This window comes from Eubalaena glacialis, chromosome 4 (genome assembly GCF_028564815.1).
Source record: "Eubalaena glacialis isolate mEubGla1 chromosome 4, mEubGla1.1.hap2.+ XY, whole genome shotgun sequence".
Lineage (NCBI taxonomy): Eukaryota > Metazoa > Chordata > Mammalia > Artiodactyla > Balaenidae > Eubalaena > Eubalaena glacialis.
The window spans coordinates 12,371,834-12,394,413 of record NC_083719.1 but is presented as its reverse complement, the minus strand read 5'-3'; the positions used below and the strand labels follow the sequence as shown (position 1 = coordinate 12,394,413).

Below are 22,580 nucleotides of genomic sequence, written 5' to 3'. Positions count from 1 at the left end.
AGCCACCACTGGGGGGTCTTCGCAGGTGTGGGTTCTTGGGACTGTTCCTAATGCAGGTGCTGGAACCTAGTGTTTCACGTGCTTTAATCCATCTGAACAACATTAATTTTGCTTTTCTGTGGCCAAGTTGCAACAGCTTTTCCCCTTGCTCTGATTATGTGTTCATCAAGAACCGGGGGTACCTTAGTTATTCTAACCAGGACCGGTGCAGCCGCTCTGTAAACAGTCAGCTGACGTTCTGGTTTATATGTCAGTGTCTTCTGAGTCTGGGTTGTGCACCAGTCTGCAAGGGTATGACCGACTCCCATTTCTGGTGGCCTACAGTGGATTCCCAATCCAGAATATTCTCCTCCCCACGCCCCTCCCCTGACCCACCAAAGGCCTCTCCTTCAGTCTCTCCCTCATTGATCTCGCTTTTTGATTCAATAGTGACCAACTTGAATAAAAGGCCTAACACAAAAATCAGGCAAATATGTTTAATTTTTTAAAATAACTGATGGCAAAATAAAATATTTACATCACATCATACTGTGTAAACATGTAAGGTCTCTGTACAAAGAAATATACATGCAAAATAATGTAAAAATTTAACTGAAATAATAAAAGAAACAATACACAAATAAAAGTTGTGAGGTTACGAATACACATCCAGTTTTGAATCCAATTTCTTTTAAAAAGTTTCTGTACAATTTTACAAGAAACAAACAAAAACCCAACAAAAGAATAAATAAAATACATTGGAAGCTGCAAAGCTCAACTATGCCAGTTTATGGCTGAAGACCCAGGTGTCTGGCTGGCTTGGGAAGCGGGCTGGTCTTTTTTTTTTTTTTTTTTTTTTTTTTTAGTGTATTTCACACAACGGGGATAAAAAGACATCCAGAAAAATTCAAGCGTGCCCAGAAACGCAGCGTCTTTTGTTGAGGGCCTCCCACACCAGCGTGAATTCTGCCACAGCGCCACAGAGGTCACTGCCAGCCTCAAGGCGGCTAGTGCTTAATTGGCTTTTATTTCTTACCAAAAGCTCAAAATCCAGCCAATTTTTGTACAGAAAGTTGAATGTCAAAAAGTCTAAAAAGTAGGAAATGTCCAGACTGATTTTGGGAAAAAAAAAATAATACTTTGGCATTCTGAATAATAGCATAATAAAATTTAAAACATTACCCTATTATCCAGTTTTATATTCAGAGTATGAAATCACTTTTTACAGTCCTCAAAACTGACAAATTTCACGAAGAGTTAAGTCTCTTTGAACCGATGGCACAGGGCAAAGACCCCCCTCCCACCCCCCCGACACACGCACAAAACCATAAAGCTCACCGTACGAAGTATGTGCTTTTTCTATATATTTATTACAGGTACAACAGAGGTCTTCATAAATAGTTGCATAAAATGTTAAAGCCACAACATTGCACATGATATGAAATAAAACCAAAAAAACCCCAATGAGTGCATTTACAGTATTTTCATCTGACTGTATACTGCTCAACCATCTGATTGACGGCTTGGGGGTGGGACGTGTGGGGAGGGGCAGAGGGGCGGGAGCCAACCTGATGTCCTCGGTGGATGGGCAGACCCCTCGGACCCCCAAAGGAAGCCCCGGGCGGGAGGCGGGGAGCGGGGGGCAGGGGGGAAGGCAGAGGCGGAAAGGACAGACCGAAGGCAGGACCAGTCTTATGTACAAGTAAGGCCTACATTTCATCAGAGCAAAACGATTCATTCTATTTTTATGCAAAAGTTTGAGGTTGAATGCACGTTTCAGAAGCCTAGTCTGGCGTCGGGGCCAGAGGCACACAGACCAAGCAGCTGGAAAAGCTCAGAGCCAGGGGGACCCCGAGCTGGACGAGGCCGCAGAGACGGCCGCCGCTGGGGCGGGGGTCTTCCCCAGAGGTGTCCAGTATCTCTGTTTTGTTCGTTAACACCAGTGGTTGAACATAGGCATTTCGCTTCCTTGAAGAAATCCTGGAAAACGTTAAATTTGCAAAATTCTACTCATGTTGTTTAAAAAAGTTTCTTTTTATTTTTTTTGCAGAAACCTGAATAAAAGACTGTGACACAGCAATGCTGTCTCCGCCCTCGCAGAGTGTTCGAGAAGGTCCTCCACCCCAGCCCAGCTTGCAGCCCGAGTCCCAGGCACTGCCGAGCACAGCTCACTCGGAATGCAATTTCACACGATGAACGTACGGCAGCTGATCAGTTATGTTGGTTTGTGTTTCTCTTCAAAATTCAAACGCACAGCTGATTGGCAGGTGAAAGAGAATGAGAAAGGACTTCAAGACAGGTCAAACTCTAGGCAAGAGCCGGCTCTGCAAGAAGTTCTTAACGCTACGAATCGGTCGAACGTCGTTCTGGTGTTTGCGCCGCTCAATGAAGGAGGTCAGTCTGGACGTATCGAGGACGCCCGCGCCTTTGCCGTGGCCATGGCCGTGGCCCGCCTGCAGCCACTGCTCCTGGAGGGCCAGCGCAGCCGAGGGACGCTTGGCAGGGTCCTCGTGCAGGAGGAAACACACGAAGTCCTTGGCCCTCTGGCTCACTCCTTGGAAGTAGTCATCTGGGAAACTAAAGTCTAGCCGGCAAATGTTCAGGCAGGTCTCTTCCACGCTGTCGTCCAGGAAGGGGGACACGCCGCTGAGAAGCACATAGGCCAGCACTCCAACACTCCACGTGTCCGAGGTCAGGGAGACCGGGTTCCCCAGGATGATTTCGGGGGCTGCGAATTCGGGGTTCCCCAGTAACTGGTGGATGTGGTAGGTCGTGTTGAGTTGGACAGCATCTCCAAAGTCAGCTAGTTTGATGGTTGGCTTGGCTAAACTCTGATCCACTAGGATGTTTTCGGGCTAGGAGACAGGACAAGACAACCGTCATCCACTCCAGCCACCCCAAGCTCAAGCTGAGGTGCGAGGCTCACCAGGAATCTACGAGGTCGACTGGCGCCGACCGTCCACGTGCGAAACAGGACAAAGCCCTCAGGAGGACAAAGAGCCCACACAGAGGAGAAGCTGCCCTGACTTCTCCGGAACTTTCACGCGCAGCTGCCGTGTTACACAGTGCCGGTGAGTGAGGCCGGGGATTCACTTCCCTCCCGGCGGCGGCAGCAGCGACCCTCCGCCTCCCGCCTGCCGCCTCCGACTCCCGACTCTGCCTCCCGCCTCCGTCACCCTGCTCCAGCCCCACCCCAACCCAGCGACACTCACAGGAACCCCCTGAAATTGCAAGAAATGTCTGAAGACCTCACACGTTTACCTGGTACTTTATTGCTTGTGTATATCCAACGTTTAAAAACAGAGATTAGAAATCACTGCTCCCATCTCCCACCCCCTGTGTTGGTCCCCAGTCCCCACGGGCTCCTGGCCTGGCTTCAGAGGACAGGCCGAGAGTGGGCTCTGCATCCCCCGTGGCCGCGCTGGGGTCCCTCGGCTTTCCCGTCCCCGGGGCCCCACTAACCTTTAGGTCCAGGTGTGCTATCCTGCAGTTGTGAAGGTAACGGACGGCTTCCAGAACCTCCCCCAGATATGCCCTGATCTTCCCCTCCGTGAGGTTTCCCCATCGCACCACACATTCCAGGAGCCGTCCCTGGTCAGCCCTGCAGAGGGAGGAATGTGCGTTACGGTGCGGGTCGGTCACTTTAGACCCATCTCCTGCGATATACGCGTCACCTCCGTGCCCCGTTGTCACTGTTCTGTCAGCTTTTGGGGATCATACCTCTACCTGAAGGCAGGACGGGATCAAGAGGGCGATTTCTTTTTAAGCTCACTGTGGAGGCACAAGTGGGGAACAAGGCATCTGGACCCACAGAGGGAACTGGGAGGCGGAGATGGGTGCACCCAGGCCCCCCCGACCTTGGATGTGAGCACAAGACCTGGGCAAGCTGCCTGGCAGTGCCTGGCACACAGCAGGCGCTCTGCAGGTACCTGCTGGAGGAGGGGATAATGTGAGACCACCTCCCCAAGCCTTAGTCTCGTCATCTGGAAAATGGGTCATGTGACGGCTGAATGAGAGAACGTTAAGACACAGACAATACAGTGAGGGCTTCATGTTGGACTCAAAGTCTTCCTGCTGTGAAATTACTTTTAACATTTAAAAAACACCTATACAGAGCTGCCCTGTGCCAGGGACTAAGTGCTTTCTATCCATTCACTTAATCCTCACGACAACTCTCTGGGAAGAGTGTTTTATGGTCCCCATTTTACAGATGAGGAAATGGAGGCACAGAGAAGGTATGTAACTTTCCCAAGGTCACACAGCTCATAAGGGAAGGCTAGACTTGCAATGAGGTGGTCTGGTCCCGGCCTCCCTGAACACTGGGCTAGGCTGCCCTCTTTGCAAAACAGAAATTTGTGGAAAGATCAGCCACTTGGTAATGTCGAGTAATCAAGGGAACTTTGGTAGCAAGTAGTTTGTTAGGAAAATAAACCCTATTAACAGCAACGATGAGGCCAAACCATTTAGTTTCCAGTGAAAAGAAATGACAGCTGAATGCACTGAAAATGTACACCAGAAACCGAGGTCTGGCAGGAGATTTTTGACAAGGACTCTAGGACTCTCTTTCTTGTTGCAACTCCCTGGGGAAGATGAGCAGAGGCTTTTAGTCACCAAGCTTCTAGAGCCAGAAAGCGCCTTCCCTGGTACTGAGGGCCCACAGGGCCCAGGCCTCTGCCTGGACATCGTTTTAGCCCCGCAACGATCCTTCAAGTAGCTGAGAGTCCACAGGAGCCGAGGTTGAGAAACGAGCCCCAGGTCCACCGACCTGCCCTTCGCACACGATGGCCAGCCTTGGGGGCGGCTGGGGAGGGCGGAGGCCCTTCCTGCTCCCTCCGCCATCTGGGAGGTTGGCCAGGCCGGAGAGAGGGCTGAACAGGCCCCCGGAGATGCTCCAGCGGGAGCCCTGGGCGGGGACACCCTTGAAACATCCCCTCCCCGGGGTCGGCGGGGAGCGGGGCTGGGGCTCGACCTGGCGCCGAGGGCCCTGCAGCAGCTGCACCTGTGAAGGCTGTGACGCGGAGGCACTTCCAAACTCCTTACGAATGTGACCGATGGGATGGCGGGTGCGGGGCCTCAAGGGAGTCCCCGCGAGCGAGGAGCCCACGGTCCCTGTGACCGCGCCCCGTGCGCTCCACGGCTGGTCCTCGTGCCAGGCCCACTCTTCCCAACAACGCGTCAAGAAGTAGGAGATGGCACAAAAGATGGTGCTCTGGCCGATGGAAACGAACTCGTGAATCCAAGTAAATGTATGAAATGACTCCCCCTGAAAAGGAGGACTAGGAATTTCAACAAAGCTACATGACGAGGTGTCTCAGAGAGACCAGAATGTTCTAAGGGCAGGACTTCTCAACCCGGTGTTACTGATACTTCGGGACAATGGTCCTCTGTTGCAGGCCGCCCTGTGCCCTGCGGGACGGCGAGCTGTGACCAGCAAAACGTCTGCAGACTTTGCCAAATGTCCCCTGGGGGGCAAAATGTCCCCAGGCTGAGGCCCCCTGCTCTTGGGTCAGAGGTCTCATACTTTATCTTTAAACGACTCAAATGTTTCCTGAGATGGCACACAGGGCCCAGTAAGTACCACGGGGACCAGCGGGCTGCCCTGGGGGGAGCCACCCCCCTCCAGAGGGCGCACCTACGCTCCCATTCTAATCACCCTTGGAGGGGCAGGATGGGCCCCGGGGCAGAGCTGGATGCCGAAGCATCAGACATGAGCAGGTCTAGCCAGCCCACTGCAGGCGCCCACCAGCCGGGCTCGCCCAGCTGGGCAGACACATGGGATCAGGTCAGCCCGAGAGCACGAGCAGGGGTGTGGTCTGCAGAGGCCTGGCCTCTCGGGACCTTTGGGAACCAGGGGGCATCTCCAGGTTGGCCGAGACCCCCGAGGGAGCCTGGGTGGGGAGCATTTTGATGCTAGGTTTGTGCTTCCTTGCCAGGCAGCTATACTTCCCTCTAGCACTGCTGGAAAGCTCTAGAACTGTGGTCTCTGCGAGCAGACGTGTTTTTTTTAGAAGTTCTGTGAATCCTAAAATCCTGATTTCTATACTTCTTAGAGAATAAACAGCAAGACCACTTGGGGTTGAGGCCGAGCGCTGGAGAGAGGAGAGGCAGCTGGCGTGTACGCACATTTCCAGGACCAGGACGTAGCTGGTGGAGGTCTCGAAGGTGTCGAGGAGGCCAACAAGCAGCGGGTGTTGGAGGTTCTGCAGGATCCCAAGCTCGTGGGCGACCTGGTCGCGCTTCATCAACTTCTTGTTCACGAACTTAGTGGCCACTGCTCGTTTGGTGCCTTTCTGATCGCATTTCTTAACGACAGAGAATCTGCCCCTGGAAGACAGGTGGAGAAGATCATTTTCAGAGGACTCTGAGGGTGTCACGGAGAAAAGATTCTTTTAACCCAGGCAGCCTCCCCAGCTGGTGGCCCTGCTCTCCCCGGCCACCAGCGGAGGGGCTGCAGCCACGCGACGGCCCCAAGGAAGCCTGCCTGTGCCTGTGTCTATCCTGTCTCCTCTCCTCCCCTCCCAGAGGCGGGCTCCGTCTAGCCGAGGACAGCCACGTGATGTCCTCCCGCCGCTGAATGGAGCAGCCGTGACATTGTGACATTTACCAGGCGGCTTCCACCTTGCTCTCATGGAAACCTCGTCGCGTGAAGAAGCTTGCAACGGACTACTAGGTGGCCCCTGGGCACCCCATGCCTCCCACTTCGGACGGGAGCGTCGACTGTCATCCCCGTGTCTGTCTTGCCGCTGCAGGATGTGAGTCGGGGGGCTGGTAACTCATCTCTAGTTTGTGGTCTCCGGAGCTGCACCCAGAGAACCACATCCAGGAAGCCTCGGCTGCACCTCGACTGGATCCGGATAACAAGATCCTGGACCTCAAGCCTGAGCCGGCTGCCACGGTGGGATGAGATTCGGGGGCTGGGGAATGCAGACTGCGGGGAGGAAGGTGGGCACACTGCTTTGCCCCTCCTCCCACGGACAGACGGAGTCTCTTTCTCCTCCCTTGAACCTGGGCTGGCGGGTGGCTGTTTGCGTCCACAGAATGTGGACAAAGTGTGGTGGTTAATTTCTGAAGCTGGGCCCTGAGAGGCCGCAGCCTCTGCTTCTGCTCTCCCGGGCTGCGTCTGCCATCACACGAGGAGGCCCAGGGTGAACGTCTACGTGGAGAGAGGCCACAGACACGCAGGTGAGGCATGGGGGTGCCAGCTGACCGAGCCCAGGAGGGACCAAGAGAATAACTGTCCGGTCAGTGGCACGTTGCACAAAGTGATACATCTCTGCTGCTCCGGACAGCAGGGCTGAGCCTCGTGCGGCGACAGATGACTGACAGGCGCTTCGGGCTGATCCACACAGGCGTGTGCATGGATCCCTGCAGCCAGCGGACCAGGAATGGCCACCGGAGTGTACGAGGCTGCTGCGGGGGGGGGTTCTTGGAAAGCTTTTTAACGGGGACAAGCCCAGCTGTCATGCTTCTGACCTTCTTCTTGCCCTACGGGACGTGACAGGAGGTGTGGCTGAGTGCCGTGCCGCGGCAGAAGGGGCAGGGTGACGGAGGGCGCCGCTGAGCCACCGCCTGAGCCCTGGCTGCCGTCCGGAGGGGAACAGCCCCTCTCTGTCGAAGCCCCCTCTTGGTCTACGCAGGGGGACCCTAAATCTCCAAGCACAGCCGAGACCTGGAGGACACATTCAGCCCCTCTCAACTGGGTTCCAGAGAATAATGTCCCACGAGAAAGGGTCTGAGTGACTCTCCCCTGGATTCTCCCAAGGATGGGGCGTAGCTAGTGCTGCCCTGGACACGGAGCAGGAGGGAATTCGTCACATCACCGGACAGCTCACGGTATTGAGCCTTAACTCTCTCTTGGAACCTGCACTGGAAACCTCCTCCTCACTTCCTCAGTGTTTAATACCAAACGGCAATTACGGGCTACATTTCGGATGTCATACATCTAACTTCCAACTGCTGGCAAAATCCGCCGTTGAACTTTCTCTGTGGGCTCCTACAGAGTTGTGTCTCTCACTCTCGGGGCGGGGGGCTCCGGGTTTTCCACCATACCTGCCAAGCTCAGCCACTTCGCTGTAGAAGCAGTCAAAGTTGTCTTTCCAGGTCACCATGATGCCATCACTCCCTGGACCTGCAAGAAAGGCAGCATCTCCCTGAGCCTGGTGTACGGGGCGCCTCTCGGGGAAGGAGACTAGAGCCCTGCGCTGTCCAACGTGGCAGCTGCCCGGGCCGCTGAGCATCTGAACGGAGGCTCGTGGAAATGGAGACGCACCAGAAGTATAAAATCCACACGGCGCTGGGACTTAGTATGAGACAAAGATGGATTTATGTGACAGAAATAAACACACACTTGCTTTTCCATTATTTTCCCATTTGCACTTCCGTAAGACCATTCCTATGAACAGCGTTCTGTCTCCCTAAGCTCCCTTGCTTTCACCAGTGATTTGTTAAAAAAAAAAAAAAAAAAAAAAAAAAAAATCACCTGTATACTTTTTGTGACATCTTTTAAAAATTAGAACATTGGGGCTTCCCTGGTGGCGCAGTGGTTGAGAATCTGCCTGCCAATGCAGGGGACTCGGGTTCGAGCCCTGGTCTGGGAAGATCCCACATGCCGCGGAGCAACTGGGCCCGTGAGCCACAACTACTGAGCCTGCGCGTCTGGAGCCTGTGCTCCGCAAAAAGAGAGGCCGCGACAGTGAGAGGCCCGCGCACCGCGATGAAGAGTGGCCCCCGCTCGCCGCAACTAGGGAGAGCCCTCGCACAGAAACGAAGACCCAGCACAGCCAAAATAAATTAATTAATTAATTAAAAAAAAAAAATTAGAACATTGGTGATTCTCTACTGTCAAATTCAAAATTACCTTCCTTTCCTGCGCTGTGATCCAAAAACCAGAACCCTTCCCTTCTTTGACTTATGAGGTTAAAATATACGGGATTAAGATATACAGCATAAAAACTTCTAAAGACAATTCTGTTTACTTTCTACACACAGGGCACTCCTGGACTCAATTCATCTTTTAGTCCTTTTATTTATTTACTTACCATAGTTTTAAAAAATTGGTTTTATTTAATTTATTTAACTTATTTTAGTTCTTTAAGTGTCACTCTAGGAGGCTGCATCCTACACCTGGTGCAGCTGGAGGACCCAGGAGCAATCTCAGCAGCCCTGGACTGCACAGCTGGCACAGCTGGCCTCCTGTGAAATGGCAGCTGGGAATCAGCCGGTACGTGCTGCTTACTAAGCATCTGCATACGTCAAGCGCATCTACAGGAAATTCGAAAAGGCCTAAGATACGAGTTCTGCTGCCAGCAGCTCAGGGTTTAGCTGAGGAGAGAGATCAGACCTTGCTGGGCATGGAGAGAGCAAGGGCTTTAGTCCCACCAGGGTCGTGCTGTGCTCATGGAAGGGCTGGGAGGACACACCCTCTGGAAGGGTTGTTACGGTCTAGGACGGGTACAGAGCCTGCTCGGGGCTCACCCACACTCCCATCTTTCCTTTCTTTTAATTCTATTCTACATGAGACTGACTGAGGATAGCTTCTCTTAGAGCTAAAGCATCAACTGAACAATCGGACGAGTGAGAAGTTGGAGGCAAGAATGTGTTCCGAGCACAGGCTGCCTTGCTCCCACCTGGAGGCTGGACCGGAGGCTCACACGCTCAGTGGCCGTGGGCAGAAGCCCTCACCGTGCACCTCCCCTGCCCGAGGGCACCCGCCCGGGTGTCCCAGAGGCTGGCCTGCTCCTTGCAGCCCCCAAGTGACTTGTCACGTATCTCAGGCCACATTGAGAGTGTGTGGGGCTCGGGGTGCAGCTTACCTAGAACCCTCAGACTGGCTGAAGACGAGGCTGACCCCATGTCGTTCACTGCGATGCATGTGTAGATGCCGTCGTCCTCGGTGGTCACACCAACGATCTTCAGAGCGGCCTCTCCCAAGTCACTGCCACAGAGAAGGGCACACGGCGTTCAGAAAGGCTCAGCTCTCCCCGCCGCCAGCCCCCTGACCTCTCTCCTTCGGGGTCACAGGAAATGAGGAGCTCAAATGCTGATGGGCAATTTCAAGTGGGATTTCAATCCTAGCTGCACACCCAGGTATGACACCTTCCCTCATGGGAGACGTCCCAGGGCCAGAGGTGACCCAGGGAATCGGCCGCGTCAGTCCCAGTGGAATGAGGTCATGCTCACTGCCTGTGAAACTGACCCCCGAGGGGGCTTCCCTCACCTGTAGGAGATGCTGTAGTGACCATCGCTGTTCAAGGTGTTGTGTTCAGGGCCCTTCCAGGTGACCGAGGCCTTGGGGCGGCCACAGACCCGACACCTAAGAACAACGGTCTCCCCTGTCTCACACGTGACCTCGCTCAAGGGAATGACGAATTCTGGGGGAACTGCGCGAGAAAGGAGTCAGTGACGCTGGTCACCCAGCCCCCCTCTTGTGCCCACCAACCTCCCCCAACAAATGAATGAGATGCTGCCCAGGCCCAGAGCTCCACAGAAAACCGACGTCCACAGGCTACACTCGAGTGTCCTGAAATGCCCCGTAGACCTACCCTCTAAAGTCTACAAGAAAAAGAACAGAACTCACCGTCATAGATGTAGTTGGGATTGAGAAGCTGAAATGGAAAAAGCGCACAGCTATTAACCAGATACATGAGCTACTCTGAGATATACTGCTCCTATTCTAGGGCTACAGTTGTTGTTGAAAGATGAGAGGAAACACGACTTGGTTTGCCTGCGTATCAATCAAAACTGACCACGTTCCGACTGCCTTTGAACGTACTGGAAGGCTTCGTGTCACACAGATGGAGGAGAGATTGTTCTTCCTACGCACAAACGCACAAATGCTGCTTACACTCAGAGAAGCCCCGTTTACTCATCCTATGGGCTGAGTCCAGCAGGTCCCCGAACCGCCCCCTTCTGCAGAATGGCCAGGGCCCTGACTCAGGGGCCTCGAGTTGCCCTCAGGAGGTACCTCCTTTCTCCCCAGGCACAACCTGCACAGGTTTAAGGCAATCTGATTACAGGAGTAAAGTGGACTGAAGCACCCGCCGAGGGAATCTGCTGCAGCAGTGAACCTGCGTCTCGGTGTCTGGTCACGTCCCCTGTGGTCTGAGCCACAGCTGCTCTGTGCCCCGTCTGCTTCGGAGGTACCTAGTGTCTGCTCCCTCTGGGAATCCAGCAGCCTCCTTTGTAAGCTACGCATGCGCCCGCTCAGGGGTTCACCCGTATACCCGGCTCCTCGGAATACGTATGCATACCTGCGCCACACCGCCCCTGCGAGCCCCCTACAAAGCCCTGCGGGTCTGCTCACAGGGCAGAGAGAGGCGGGTTGCTGCCAGGCAAGGCTGGGCGCCAGGTCCACGACGGCTCCTCCTGGGCCGGCACCAGGCCTGCGTGCTCCCTGAGGAGCACAGGTTCCTGGAGACACCCGTGCTCACCTTCACAGATACCTTGTTGCTGAGTCCTTCCCGAGACTTCCGATAACCGTTCTCTAACTTGCCTTCCCGTTTGCCGTCTTTATCTTTTTTCTCAGATTTTTTCCTTAAACGGAGTGCTGTGTGCCAAGATGTTGACTTCCTAGGGGGACCACAACACATTGTTAGTATTACGCCTTCCTGGTGTTCAGCAAACAATTCCTGAAAGCACCAGAGAAAAGCAGACTGTCCAATTTACACGGATATAGGGTGGCTGAGATTCCTTTAGCAACAGTGATCTCTGAGAAGGAAAACTTTTCTGCCGTTCTCAGTGACCAGAGATAAAAGCCAAGTTTCTTAAATCAAATTTTAAGGATTAAATATAAAGGTGTCTGTGACGGTTAATTTTACGTATAACTTGACTGGACCTAAATATTTGGTCAAACATCATTCTGGGTGTTTCTGGATGAGATTAACATTTTAACTGGTAGAGTGAAGCAGACTGCCCTCCATAGCGTGGTGGGCCTCATCCAATCAGTTGAAGGCCTGAGTTGAACAAAAAAAGACCAGCCTCCCTGAACATGACGGAATTCTCCAGCAGAATACCTTCAGACTTTACCTGCACCACTGGCTCTCCTGGGCCCCCAGCCTGCTGGCCCACGGTGCAGGTCTCCACAACTGTATGGTTACAATCACCAGTCTCCACAACTGTATGGTTACAATAACCACCCCCTGACCACACATACACCCTATTGGTTCTGTTTCTCTGGAGAACCCTAGTACAGGGCCTAAGAATATTTTTGAGGAAACAAAGTATAAAATGGGATTCTTGAACAATGTACTAGAATAAAATATCTCTGTGTATCAAGGAGAAACAGGACAAGGGACCGTCATGGAAGACGGGCTCTTTGTAGCCTGAACTCAAGCCTGGACTCCCCATGGGGTGTAGGCACTTAGCCCAGAGGTTTGGGGCAGTGCTGGAAGGCTCGCCAGTCTGGGCTGCAAACCAGCCAGGGGTACTGCCATGCTTGGAGAGGAACGTGACCACCGCCTGTGCCTTTGAGTCTGGTCTTTTGGGTTGAAGCCTCTGGAGGCTTAAAAATCACAGTTTTGCAATGCTTCCACTGCCAGAAGCCATCTGGCTGGCATCTCCTACAGCCAGAGAGGTTCAGGGAAGGGCAGAGTTTGAAACCAGCCCCTGAATTCAGTTTTCTTTAAAGTAATGTTTAACGTGGCAAAATTGGTTTCAAGTTACTTGACTAAAGTAACCTGGTATACATAAGGCACGATGGTAGCGTCACCACACGGATCTTTAGCTGAAGCTTACGGACCGAGGATTTCAGCGATGCACCCTCAGCACGCCCGATACGCGTCAGGGGCCCTCGCAAAGTCCTCACCCCTCACCCAAGACCTCTGGGAACTAAAATATCGCGATGCTCTGTCTAGCGGCTTAAAAAAGCTATGTGTGTGCAAATGCAGGTTATTAGAAGAACCCGTCAGAACAGGTCTGAGAGGTGGAACCCGCCCCACCTTCACTGTGGGGCTCCACACTGTGTATAGAGATGACCTGCCTCAACAGACCACAGCACTGCTTTCTCTCAACGGGCTTCACCCTCCCAGGGCCTCTATGCCTCGTCGGTGCTCAGCACCGCCTGCCCCCCGCCCCGCCACGGCTGCCCCGCCACGGCTGCCCCGCCAGGCACTCACTTGAGAGTCCCGTCGGGGTTCTCCATGATGACTGCGCTGGTATGCCCCAGGACGAAGCCCGGAATCCAGCCCTCGGCTGCGGGGCACTGGTCAGTGGCGGCTCGGAACACCAGAAACATGTTCTGTTGATTGCTGGCCAGAATTTGAACGACCTCTCCTTGGTAGACGTTTATCTCATCCTCCTTCACTGCCGTGTAATCGTGTGTCACCAACATGGTGGAGACGTTGCTACTGCTGCTACTTTCACTCTGTAGAGGGAAAGATGAACAAAAAGGCAGAGGGGAACTGAAATGGGATCTGATGACACGAAGTCGCTCGTCAGCGTGCACCACGGCACGACGGCCCAGAGCAGGGCCCACTGGACGGACGCCTCCACACTCTTTAGCTAACTTGGTGCCTCTTTTTCAGTAACTGACCATCAGGATTTCTCTAGAAAGCAATTTAGGAACGATCTAAAAAAAATAAATCACAGCGATGATGACACTTTACTTTGGAAGCTCGATTATTTCAGTCCCACCTTCCCTGCGCCATCAGAGGAAGGGCTCATTCTCATGTTGATGCCACGCTGGGTTCCATCTATGTCACAGTCATGTCACTTCGACTGTCATGCTGCTGGCATCCCTAACCATTTCCACCTTTTTTCCCTTCTAAAGGAAGAATGCGGGACACCTGAAAAGCAGACCAACTACTGTCCTGCTCTCATGGAGAGTTGCTCTGCCTCCTGTACGTATCCCTGGGTGGGTGGTCCTCCTGTGAGCGTGATGATTCAACCGTCCTGAAGGTGCGGCCGTGATGGGGACGGCATAGCATCGCAGAGCAGCTGTGGACACCACTGGCCTCACAACTCAAGTTTCGGGGACAGCCCCTGGCGTGGGAAAGTCTATCTTCCCCTTATCTTGGAGTCCCAGTGGTACCCAATGTCTTCAGGTCACCACTGTGCCTTTAGTGTCCATCACAGTGACTGACACGTAGCAGGCACTCAATACGTGTCCAGTAACTCACTCAATGGGGCAAGACTGCAAAAGTTAAACACAGATCATTTCTCAAGACCATCTACTCAGGTTCACAAGCTGAGTGGTGTCAGCTGCTGAGCAGAAGAAACACAAATGGTGTTTGTCCCAAGCTGTCATTTACCAAGTGACCCCTGTGTTCCAGGGGAGGAGGAGGAAGCTGAGACCTCCAAATCCTGAGCTACATCTTGTTCAGTCCCCTCTGTCAACAGCTGGGATGTGGAAGTGGTGTCAGGCGCCCCACTGGCTTGTTCTCAGGGGCTCCCACCGAAGATGCTGTCTGGCCATTCACGGCTTCCCAGGGCTCTGCTGCTTCCCTCCGCTGGTCTCTCAGATGTCTGGGGCAGGTCCTGGGTCGGTGTAGACGGCGATTGTCAGAAACCTTGCCATACGCCTGACAGCTCTGGGCTACTGAGCTGGTACTGGGACACACCGAAGTAGACGGCTGACCACGGTCAAGGAGCCTGTGTGCTGGGAATTCCAGGGGCCAGGACTTTAGGCCCACAGTGGGTGGTGAAGTTAAATACACCGGAGTGCCAGGTTCTCGGTCCTGTCGCGGCTGAGGAGTCTGGTACGTGTTCCCGTCCCTCATGGATGTCCACGTCGGGCTTTGGCCTGTGCACAACCCTTCATGCAATTTTATCCTTTTAGCATGACTTACATAGCAACACCCGATAGTGTTGAGACTACAAAGCCACATTTGCTAGAAAATGTAAACAAAACCAACTTCTGTGGCACGGCTCTTTTTTATCATATAGCGTACCACCCTTTGTCTCGTAATGCGAGTATTTTGCCACGATAATGATAGCTATTAGTAGTTTCTGAAATCCTCCTATGTCCCGGTCTAAGTATGAGGCATTTAAAAATCGATCTCAATTAACGCCAGTGAGCACGATCACCACTCCCTTACAGAGTGGAGGTTAGGAATTTGCACGGGTCACCCGGCCTCTGAGAGAAAGGCAGGGCTGTCCTTCTATTGCTGCCTGGGTGGGCGGCTGCATGGAGGTTCTGCATCCACGTTTGGGGGCTGGCGCAGTCACTGCCTGGGTTGATCCACATCCACTCCACTCTTGCTCTCAGCAGAACTTTCCAGAAGGTGTGCGTTAAAGGAGGAAGAAGGACCTGGGCCGTGGGTTAGGCACAGCTGCTGGGCTGTGACCGCAGACAGCTTCACGGAAGCAGACAAGGAGGGAGGCGGCCGCAGCTGACCGCCAGGGGGATAAGATAGTCTGAATGGGTGGGAGCAGGCAGGGCGGTAGTTCTTCTTAACCGAAAAACGTAAGAGTCCTCGAGGACACTTTCGTGCCCATTCTAAGCCTCTCGTGGTCTTCCCAGGTCTCCAGGGCATTTCTGTAAGGCACTTGGACTCACTGGCAGTTTCCCTTTCCAGGTTACCAATCACGTAAGAAACAGTGAGAGGCAGAAATAAAAGCCACCTTTTGCGACCTAAAACCTGCCAGAAGGTGTGCCGCATGCGACGGTGCTGGCCTCAGAGTAAGCATCCCGGGGGGAGCCAGGCAGGGCCGGGAACCGAGCACGCTCACGGGGGGCGCAGAGACCAGCACGGGCTCCCACGCTGGGGTGGGTGAGGGTTCCCTCTGAAGCACAGGCTCCAAGAACTCCTCAGGCGCTTAGGGGAAAGTGTCCAGGTTAGGGTGGGCTGAAGAGCTGCTCCCTCGGCCGGTTTCGGAGGGGGTCTCGGCTGCGAGGCCGCGCCTGCACCCCGAACCCTCAACTAGGTGCTGGCAGGTGCAGCACCACTGGGTCTCTGCATCTCTTCCTCTGGCTGAAACCGTGCTGACGCTCTCCTGCACACCCAGCATTTCAGAGCTAACTGGAGGTGGAGGTCCAGGCTCCTCTGCAGGACATGGGCAGGCACCATGACCGGGACGCTGGTGACGGCCACCGCAGAGGAGGCCCGCCCTGACCGCTTATTTCTGAGAATGAGACTACAGGGTACATGTACCAAGACCCGTTTTTCAATTTCTTCCTCAGTTAAGTATAAAGACCGAGGTTAACAAAATACATAACAAAAAATAGGAGGAACGAAAAAGGCCATGTCCACCCAAACAAGGCATTAACGGAAGTCCAGAGGAAAGAGAGAGACATGCAAAAGCCGGATTGCTTTCTTTCTTTCTTTCTTTTTTTATAAAGAGAGACACAGACCCTTTTAGGGAAATGTATTTAAAAATTTACAAAGCCATCAAACACACACGCATTAGAACAGTTCTATTCCCTCACGCATGCCTTTAGGAAGGTGTTACGGGTCAGACCACCTGCCGTGTGGGAAGCAGTCGGGTAGGACAGGGAGGAAGCCAGAGGATGGGGGCAAAGACCCCCAGTAACCCTTCTGCTGAGAACGCGGACAGTGACCGGCGACGCCCCGCGGCGCCCGCAGCCCGCACTGCGCCCCCTGCCGGACAGAGCGCGGGTGCTCGGAATCCAGCCTGCCTGCGCCTCCGCTCCCAGCCGCCGGCCAGAGCCCAACATCCAGGGGCCCTAAAGCAGTCTGTCTCTCTTCCACAGTGAAACTTTTCCTTTCTTTTTTTTTGGGGGGGGGGGGAATATTTCCACTGGAGAGATTCCTTCCCCCCACTGTGTCAGCTTAGCTTGCTTTGAGTTGCCGTTGGAAATTTCTTGAGGGATTTTTTTTTTCTTTTTTCAGCAGATGAGTCAAAAACGCTGCAAAGATTAATTTAAGGCATAAAAGGGCACAACCAAGCGACGAGAAGAAAGCTTAGAGTGTACAGGTTTCAGTTGACGCAGGAGGTAGACAGCAGGGGCACGGACGCCCCTAAAAAAAGTGTGCGAGGAAGGCAGGCGCGAGAGAGGAAGTTCCCAGATACGCTGCTGCTCGGAAAACGTGAGAGGCTTAGAGATGCTGCATTCGGAAGGTTAATGATGTGCTTTCCCGTATTAAGGAGACACAAACAAAGCAAGGAGCGAGTTAGTAGAGATGAGAGCGCGCCGTCCGCCGGCGGGAGCAGGAGGTTAGAAGGCGTCCCCGCGTGTCCGCGCGGCCAGGGCACAGGGCGGACGGAGCTGGTGACCGCGGCGCAGCGGCCGGGAGCCCGGAGTTAGTACGAGGACAGCGGCGGCCACGCGGGAGGTTTAGCAGAAGAGCCGCGGGACAGAGGCAGCGGGGCGGGCGGGCGGAGGCGGCCGGGCGCGCTTACCCCATTGCTCTGGGTGGACTGCACGGACTGCTCGCTGGCCGAGGAGCACGTGCTCATGCGGTCCGTGTCCTTGCTGGGGGCCGCGTGGCGCTGCGCCTGCCGCTGGAGGGAGTCACTGTCCCCCGGGAAGGTGAAGGAGCCGGGCCGGCTGGCGGGGGAGGCGGGGATGGAGCTCCAGAAGGAGCCCCCCTTCTGCAGGGGGCTGCTGGGGGGCAAGGGCTCCTTGCCGAACGGAGAGGGGAACGCAGCGGAGAGAGGAGAGTTCAGAGGCGAGATGGCCCCGGGCCTGGGCTTGCCCGGCGGCAGGGAGCCCGGGCCGCTCCGCGCCTCCTTGGCGGGTCCGTCCTGATGCGCGCTCGCGGCGTTCCCGGCCGCCTTCCGGGGGCTCTCCAGCACCTTCATCTTGGGGATCGCCTCCGCTTCTCGCTCGGGACCTTCGGGCTCTCCACTGAGGGGCGCCCTGGCGGGCTGGCCGGCCTCCGGGGCGGGGCTGCTGCTGGGAGGAGGCAGTGACGGGCCGGGAGTGGACATACCTGACATCTTGTCTGCCTCTGCCTGGTTCGAGGCTGCAGAGGAGACCAGCACGGGGGAGTGGTGTCTGACAGGCTGGGGGATCCGGGAGGGCCTGCTTCTGCTCGCGCTGGGGAGGCCGCCGCAGCTGCCGGGACCGCCGCTGTGGTTGCTGCCTGCGCCGCCGCCGCCGCCACTGCCGCCGCCGCCGCTGCTGGGGGCCCCGCCGCTGCCCCCGCCGCTGCCCCCGCCGCCGCCCCCCCCGCTGTGGTTCCTCTGATACTCGATGGGTGATGTCAAGGCTGCAAGACACAGAAGAGACTCAGTCAGGGCACCGAGAAAAGGACGGTCACAGGGGCGGAGGGAAAAGGGGGCACGATGAATGGAAAGGGAGCACTGGCTTAATGGCCCAGGGTCAAGTCACAGGGTGGCCACCAACTTCCAGTCACCGTCATCCAGAAACCCCCACCCACCCTCCAGGCAGCAGGCTGACACCACCCATCAGGGAAGGCAAAAGAAAAGCTCTTAAATTTAACTACTCTCCTGTTCATGAACGAGCTAAACTGGCCCCGTCAAGGGCGTGTGCGAGGGGGGAGGGAGCAGACGTACGGGGTGACGGAGGAGGTGCGCTGCGGCGGGGAGAAGTTTACTGCCCAGGAGCAGCCAGCACAGCCTAAGCATCTCCGCCAAGTGACAAGGAGTGGAATCGGCCTGGAGCATCCCAGGCAGATGGCCAGGGTCAACGGTGAGGCCCAGGGCTGCCAGGGGAGATTCAGCCGGGACTCCACTGGTCCCAGCTGGCTCCCGCGCTGGGAAAGCTTAGTCCAGCTGCCGCAAAGGTCTTTGTTAAACCAGGGAGCAGTTAGGCAAAGAAGAACCTGGCTGGGGGTTACCCCACGCGGAGGTGGTGTTAGAGACCACCACCCTGGGAAGGGAAGGAGCTCCACAAACCCTTGTGGGTCGTGAAGCTGTCCCATCTCCGGGCTTTAGTGATTCAGTTACAGCATCATCTGCAGGAAAATGCAGGAAACACGCCAGATAAGATATATGGAAACACCAACACAAATTCTTAAAGAGCTAAAACCTTTGAGACGTATGACAATCAGATGTAGCCCCTTCCTGCCTGGGAGGCATCAGGCAGATGTGAAGGAGCATTCTGGAGCCAAACGACACTTGACAAGCTCTGTGTTGGCTGTGGCCCCCGCTCACAGGGCGAACGGGAGAGCAAAGTGGGGCAGCAGGCCCGGAGCCCACTCCATTCCCGACCTCCTTCAACCCTCGGGAAGAGTATCATCATCGGTCTCTAGGCTGAGTGCGCGCCCAGGAAACGTGAACAGCACGGCCCACTCACGCCTGCAATTCGGGAGGCGGTTCATTTTATTTTAAAGAAGATGGTGAAAGTTTAGAGATTTCCCAGTAGTTACCTGCTATGGACAGGCATTCAGTGCAGCACTTAAGAACGACACATTTAAAGAGACCTGCATTCGCTCACAGTCACGGGAGCAAAACTGTTTTCTCCGCACACAGGAACCGTCCCCCCAGCCGGCCAGCCCCAGCCATCGAGTTCTAACTGCACATGGAAGAAATGCTCAGGCTACAGTCTGGACGGGAGCCTGGAGTTAACACTCGGGCAGCTGATTACCCCTTGGCCAAAAATGCCATGTGACCTTGACTTTTCACTGAGTGCCTGTGTTCCTGGCTCCTGAATGTCACTCGAGGTATGGGGGTGGTTTTATGTGACACAGAGATTACAGCATCCTACTGGACCGGGGTGTAGACACAGAACACGGGCATGGAGAAAAGGACAAAGACATGACATTGAATGAGTATCTAGCTTCTCACTGAATTTGACGCTCTTCACTAACCACCAAATTAAAACCAGAGTACAAGTCAGCGGCCACCAAGAGAAGCCAGCAGTTTCAGGTCAGGAATATAAAGAGTCGAACTGTCTGCAATGTTAAGGTCAGTGCGGTCACTCTCCCTGTGGAGAAGACCTTTCCCCGAGGTGGCTGGCACCTTACTACTGTCCTGTGTTATACTGTATTATTACCGTATTGCTCCTCTAAAATCACTCATGTCATGGAAGTGGGAAGGAAGAAAGATGTCTTGTTTTTATAATGAGGAGGGTGGTGTAGATGTACAATGTGGTCAAACACAAATTTTAAAGTTGCACGCAAGAATGTCTCCAACATCTTTGGCCAATTACATCTGCTGCCTTAGTTTTTCTCATGCATTTCTTTCCCAGGACAGGGCTCTGGGTGCATGTGGTACGAGAGCCTGTGGGACAGGGTGAATAGTACAGTGGTGAGGGGCACATGGCTGCTCTGAATCTCGACTTTGCCACCAGCAACTCGTGGGACTTGGAGTGAATTACGAATCCACTTTGTGCCTCAGCTTCGTCGTCTATAAAATGGGAATAATATCACTACTTGCCACTTTGGGTCGTTCTGAAGATGAAATGAAGCAATATATATGGACAGTGCTTAGATCAGAGCCTGGTCCACAGTAAGTGCTCAGTAAGTCCTGTCATTCCTAGTCGTGTGTAATAGTGGGGAGACGAGAATTAGGAATGTGTACATTAGGGAAAGAAAACACGTGCCCAGTAACAACACACATTACCATTTAAAAAATTGCGCTGGTTTTCTAAGATTTGGTTGATTTCATGGATCCACGCTTGCCGAACACTTGGACTGGATGAATGCAAGATGAAGGTCTCCACCACGTCACCCGTCCTTGATGTCAGAGCAAATTTACAGGGATCATTTTCCACGTTTTCCTCCAGGCAAAGGCAACTCATCTGAAAAAAAATTAAAGCATTAGTCACAATGGTCAAAAGGTAGAAGCAACCCGAGTGTCCATCAACAGCTGAATGGATAATCAAAACGTAGTCTGTATATACAAAGGACTATTATTCAGCCTTAAAAAGGAAAGACACTCTGTCACAGGCTACAACACGGGTGGGCCTGGAGGACACTATGCTACGTGAAGGGGGCCAGCCATAGACAACACTGCTATGATTCCACTTAGATGAGGCACCTGGGGTAGTCAGATTCCTCGAGACGGTAAGCAGAAGGGTGGCTGCAGGGCTGCGGGGATGGAATGGGGAGCTAGTGCTTAATGAGGGTGAGTTTTACTTTTACACGATGAAAAGAGTCCTGGAGATGGATGGTGGTGATGGCTGCACGACAGTGAGAACATACTTAATGCCAGTGGGCTGTGCACTGAAAAATGGTTAAGATGGCAAACTTTATGTTACGAGGTACCACAATAAAAAAACTAAAGCACATTTATTTCCACTGGTCAAGTGCAAAGTGAAGTTCATCCCAGGTCAGAACTGAAACCACCACTTTTTGGTTGCGCTGCCATTTTTACTGCCTCAGAAATCATTGTCTTGCCTTTTTATGACTCCTTTAACTCAGGTACATGGGGATGACCAGGGGTTTAACTAGTAGCCTAAACAGTTAACTAGAAAGGTTAACCTGCTGGGACCTCAGGCCTCCTCTGTCTCACCCTTGGTTTGTCCCCTTTACAAGACTCGGGGCCATTTGCAGTCATTTTATTTGTCTTTTTCTTCTCTCAGAGAGCAAGCCAACCTACCTTGTCCATCCCTACAGCCCCTGCCCAGCTCTGAGGGCACAGTAGGTCCTTGCTGAATGGGGAAGAGAAGAAGACTCTGGGTAAGCTACCTTGTCCATCCCTACAGCCCCTGCCCAGCTCTGAGGGCAGAGTAGGTCCTTGCTGAATGGGGAAGAGAAGAAGACCCTGGGTAAGCTATCCTCTGAACTTAAATAATTTTACATGGTCCTAGAGAAGATGGAGCACAAAAACTAACCACGATGAGGCCTTCTCATTGTGGTAAAAATGAACGCTGCAGCCACATGTGTAAGACATCAGCCACTGGGGAATACAGACAGTAGACAGATGGAGTGAATTTAAAGGTTCTGAAACGTATTAGAAAATTCTCTAAATATTTACTAAACTAAAGATCAGGACATGTCATAAGAAAGAAACAGTTTATCAGCATGATGGGTACCTGCGTTAACACATGAGAAAACAGGCAAACACAAGTTACCTTGATACTGTTCTTGAACAGGAATCCTGGCACGGAGAAGCCCTTTTTTTTATCGAGCGGCTCACTGAAAATGACGATCTGCTCAAAGAGGAACACCCGCCTCTCTTTGCATCGAGGCAGAAGCCCCGTGTCTTGGTCCGTGACCAAGAACGTGTCCTGCAAGAGCAGCTTGCCCTGGGCAACAATTTTACCCTAGAACACGGAGAAGGGGGCAAAGAAATAGGAGAAGAAAACATTGCATTCGAAGTTAAAACACAGGAAGTTCTGTTTTTTAGCTTTCCTCCCACAGAATGCTACATTTTAAATATATTTTTCTTGTATTAATTTATACAGCATAAACATTTCTTTCACTAAAATGAGGTCTTAGCTCCAAACAGAAAAATCATCTAAATAAAATTCTTGCCAACCTCTGTGTAAATCACTGGGCTCAGTTACAGTCAAAGACTGAAAGTGGATCTAAGGATCTAGTTCACAGTGGAAGAATGCTTCTCAAGGTGCGGTCCGCGGCCCGGTGGCACCAGCACCCCTGGTGGGATCCGCTCAGAAAAGCACAGGAGCCTGGGTTTTCAGAAGCTCTCCAGGAGAGCCTGTGTATGCTTTTTTGGAGAACCACAGCACCAGCACGTTAAACCCAAATCTCTAGCAAAACAGTAGGCAAGAAAAGTAAAACCTTCCCGTCTTCTTACTCAATAGTCAAATTGAAAAAAAAAAAAAAAAAAAA

The 22,580-nt window shown here is 53.4% G+C and overlaps 1 protein-coding gene across 4 annotated transcripts in view; it reads right to left on the bottom strand.

Moving 5' to 3' along the window:
* Positions 1–1,302: 1,302 nt before the first annotated feature.
* The window catches only part of TRIO (trio Rho guanine nucleotide exchange factor), a 370,516-nt gene continuing 349,238 nt past the window's right edge, over positions 1,303–22,580 (bottom strand). For 2 of the 4 annotated variants that reach the window (XM_061189136.1, XM_061189137.1), the window contains exons 46-57: positions 21,860–22,051; positions 20,407–20,584; positions 17,278–18,089; positions 13,092–13,339; positions 11,409–11,547; positions 10,556–10,583; positions 10,196–10,358; positions 9,792–9,913; positions 8,029–8,107; positions 6,103–6,303; positions 3,442–3,580; positions 1,303–2,834 (exon numbers count right to left, since the gene is read on the bottom strand). In XM_061189136.1, the coding sequence (XP_061045119.1) occupies positions 2,280–2,834; positions 3,442–3,580; positions 6,103–6,303; positions 8,029–8,107; positions 9,792–9,913; positions 10,196–10,358; positions 10,556–10,583; positions 11,409–11,547; positions 13,092–13,339; positions 17,278–18,089; positions 20,407–20,584; positions 21,860–22,051 (2,856 nt within the window). In that variant the 3' untranslated portion in view covers positions 1,303–2,279. Of the gene's footprint in view, positions 2,835–3,441; positions 3,581–6,102; positions 6,304–8,028; positions 8,108–9,791; positions 9,914–10,195; positions 10,359–10,555; positions 10,584–11,408; positions 11,548–13,091; positions 13,340–16,655; positions 16,784–17,277; positions 18,090–20,406; positions 20,585–21,859; positions 22,052–22,580 lie in introns of those variants that run through there. The other 2 variants (XM_061189138.1, XM_061189139.1) reach the window with 2 other exon arrangements.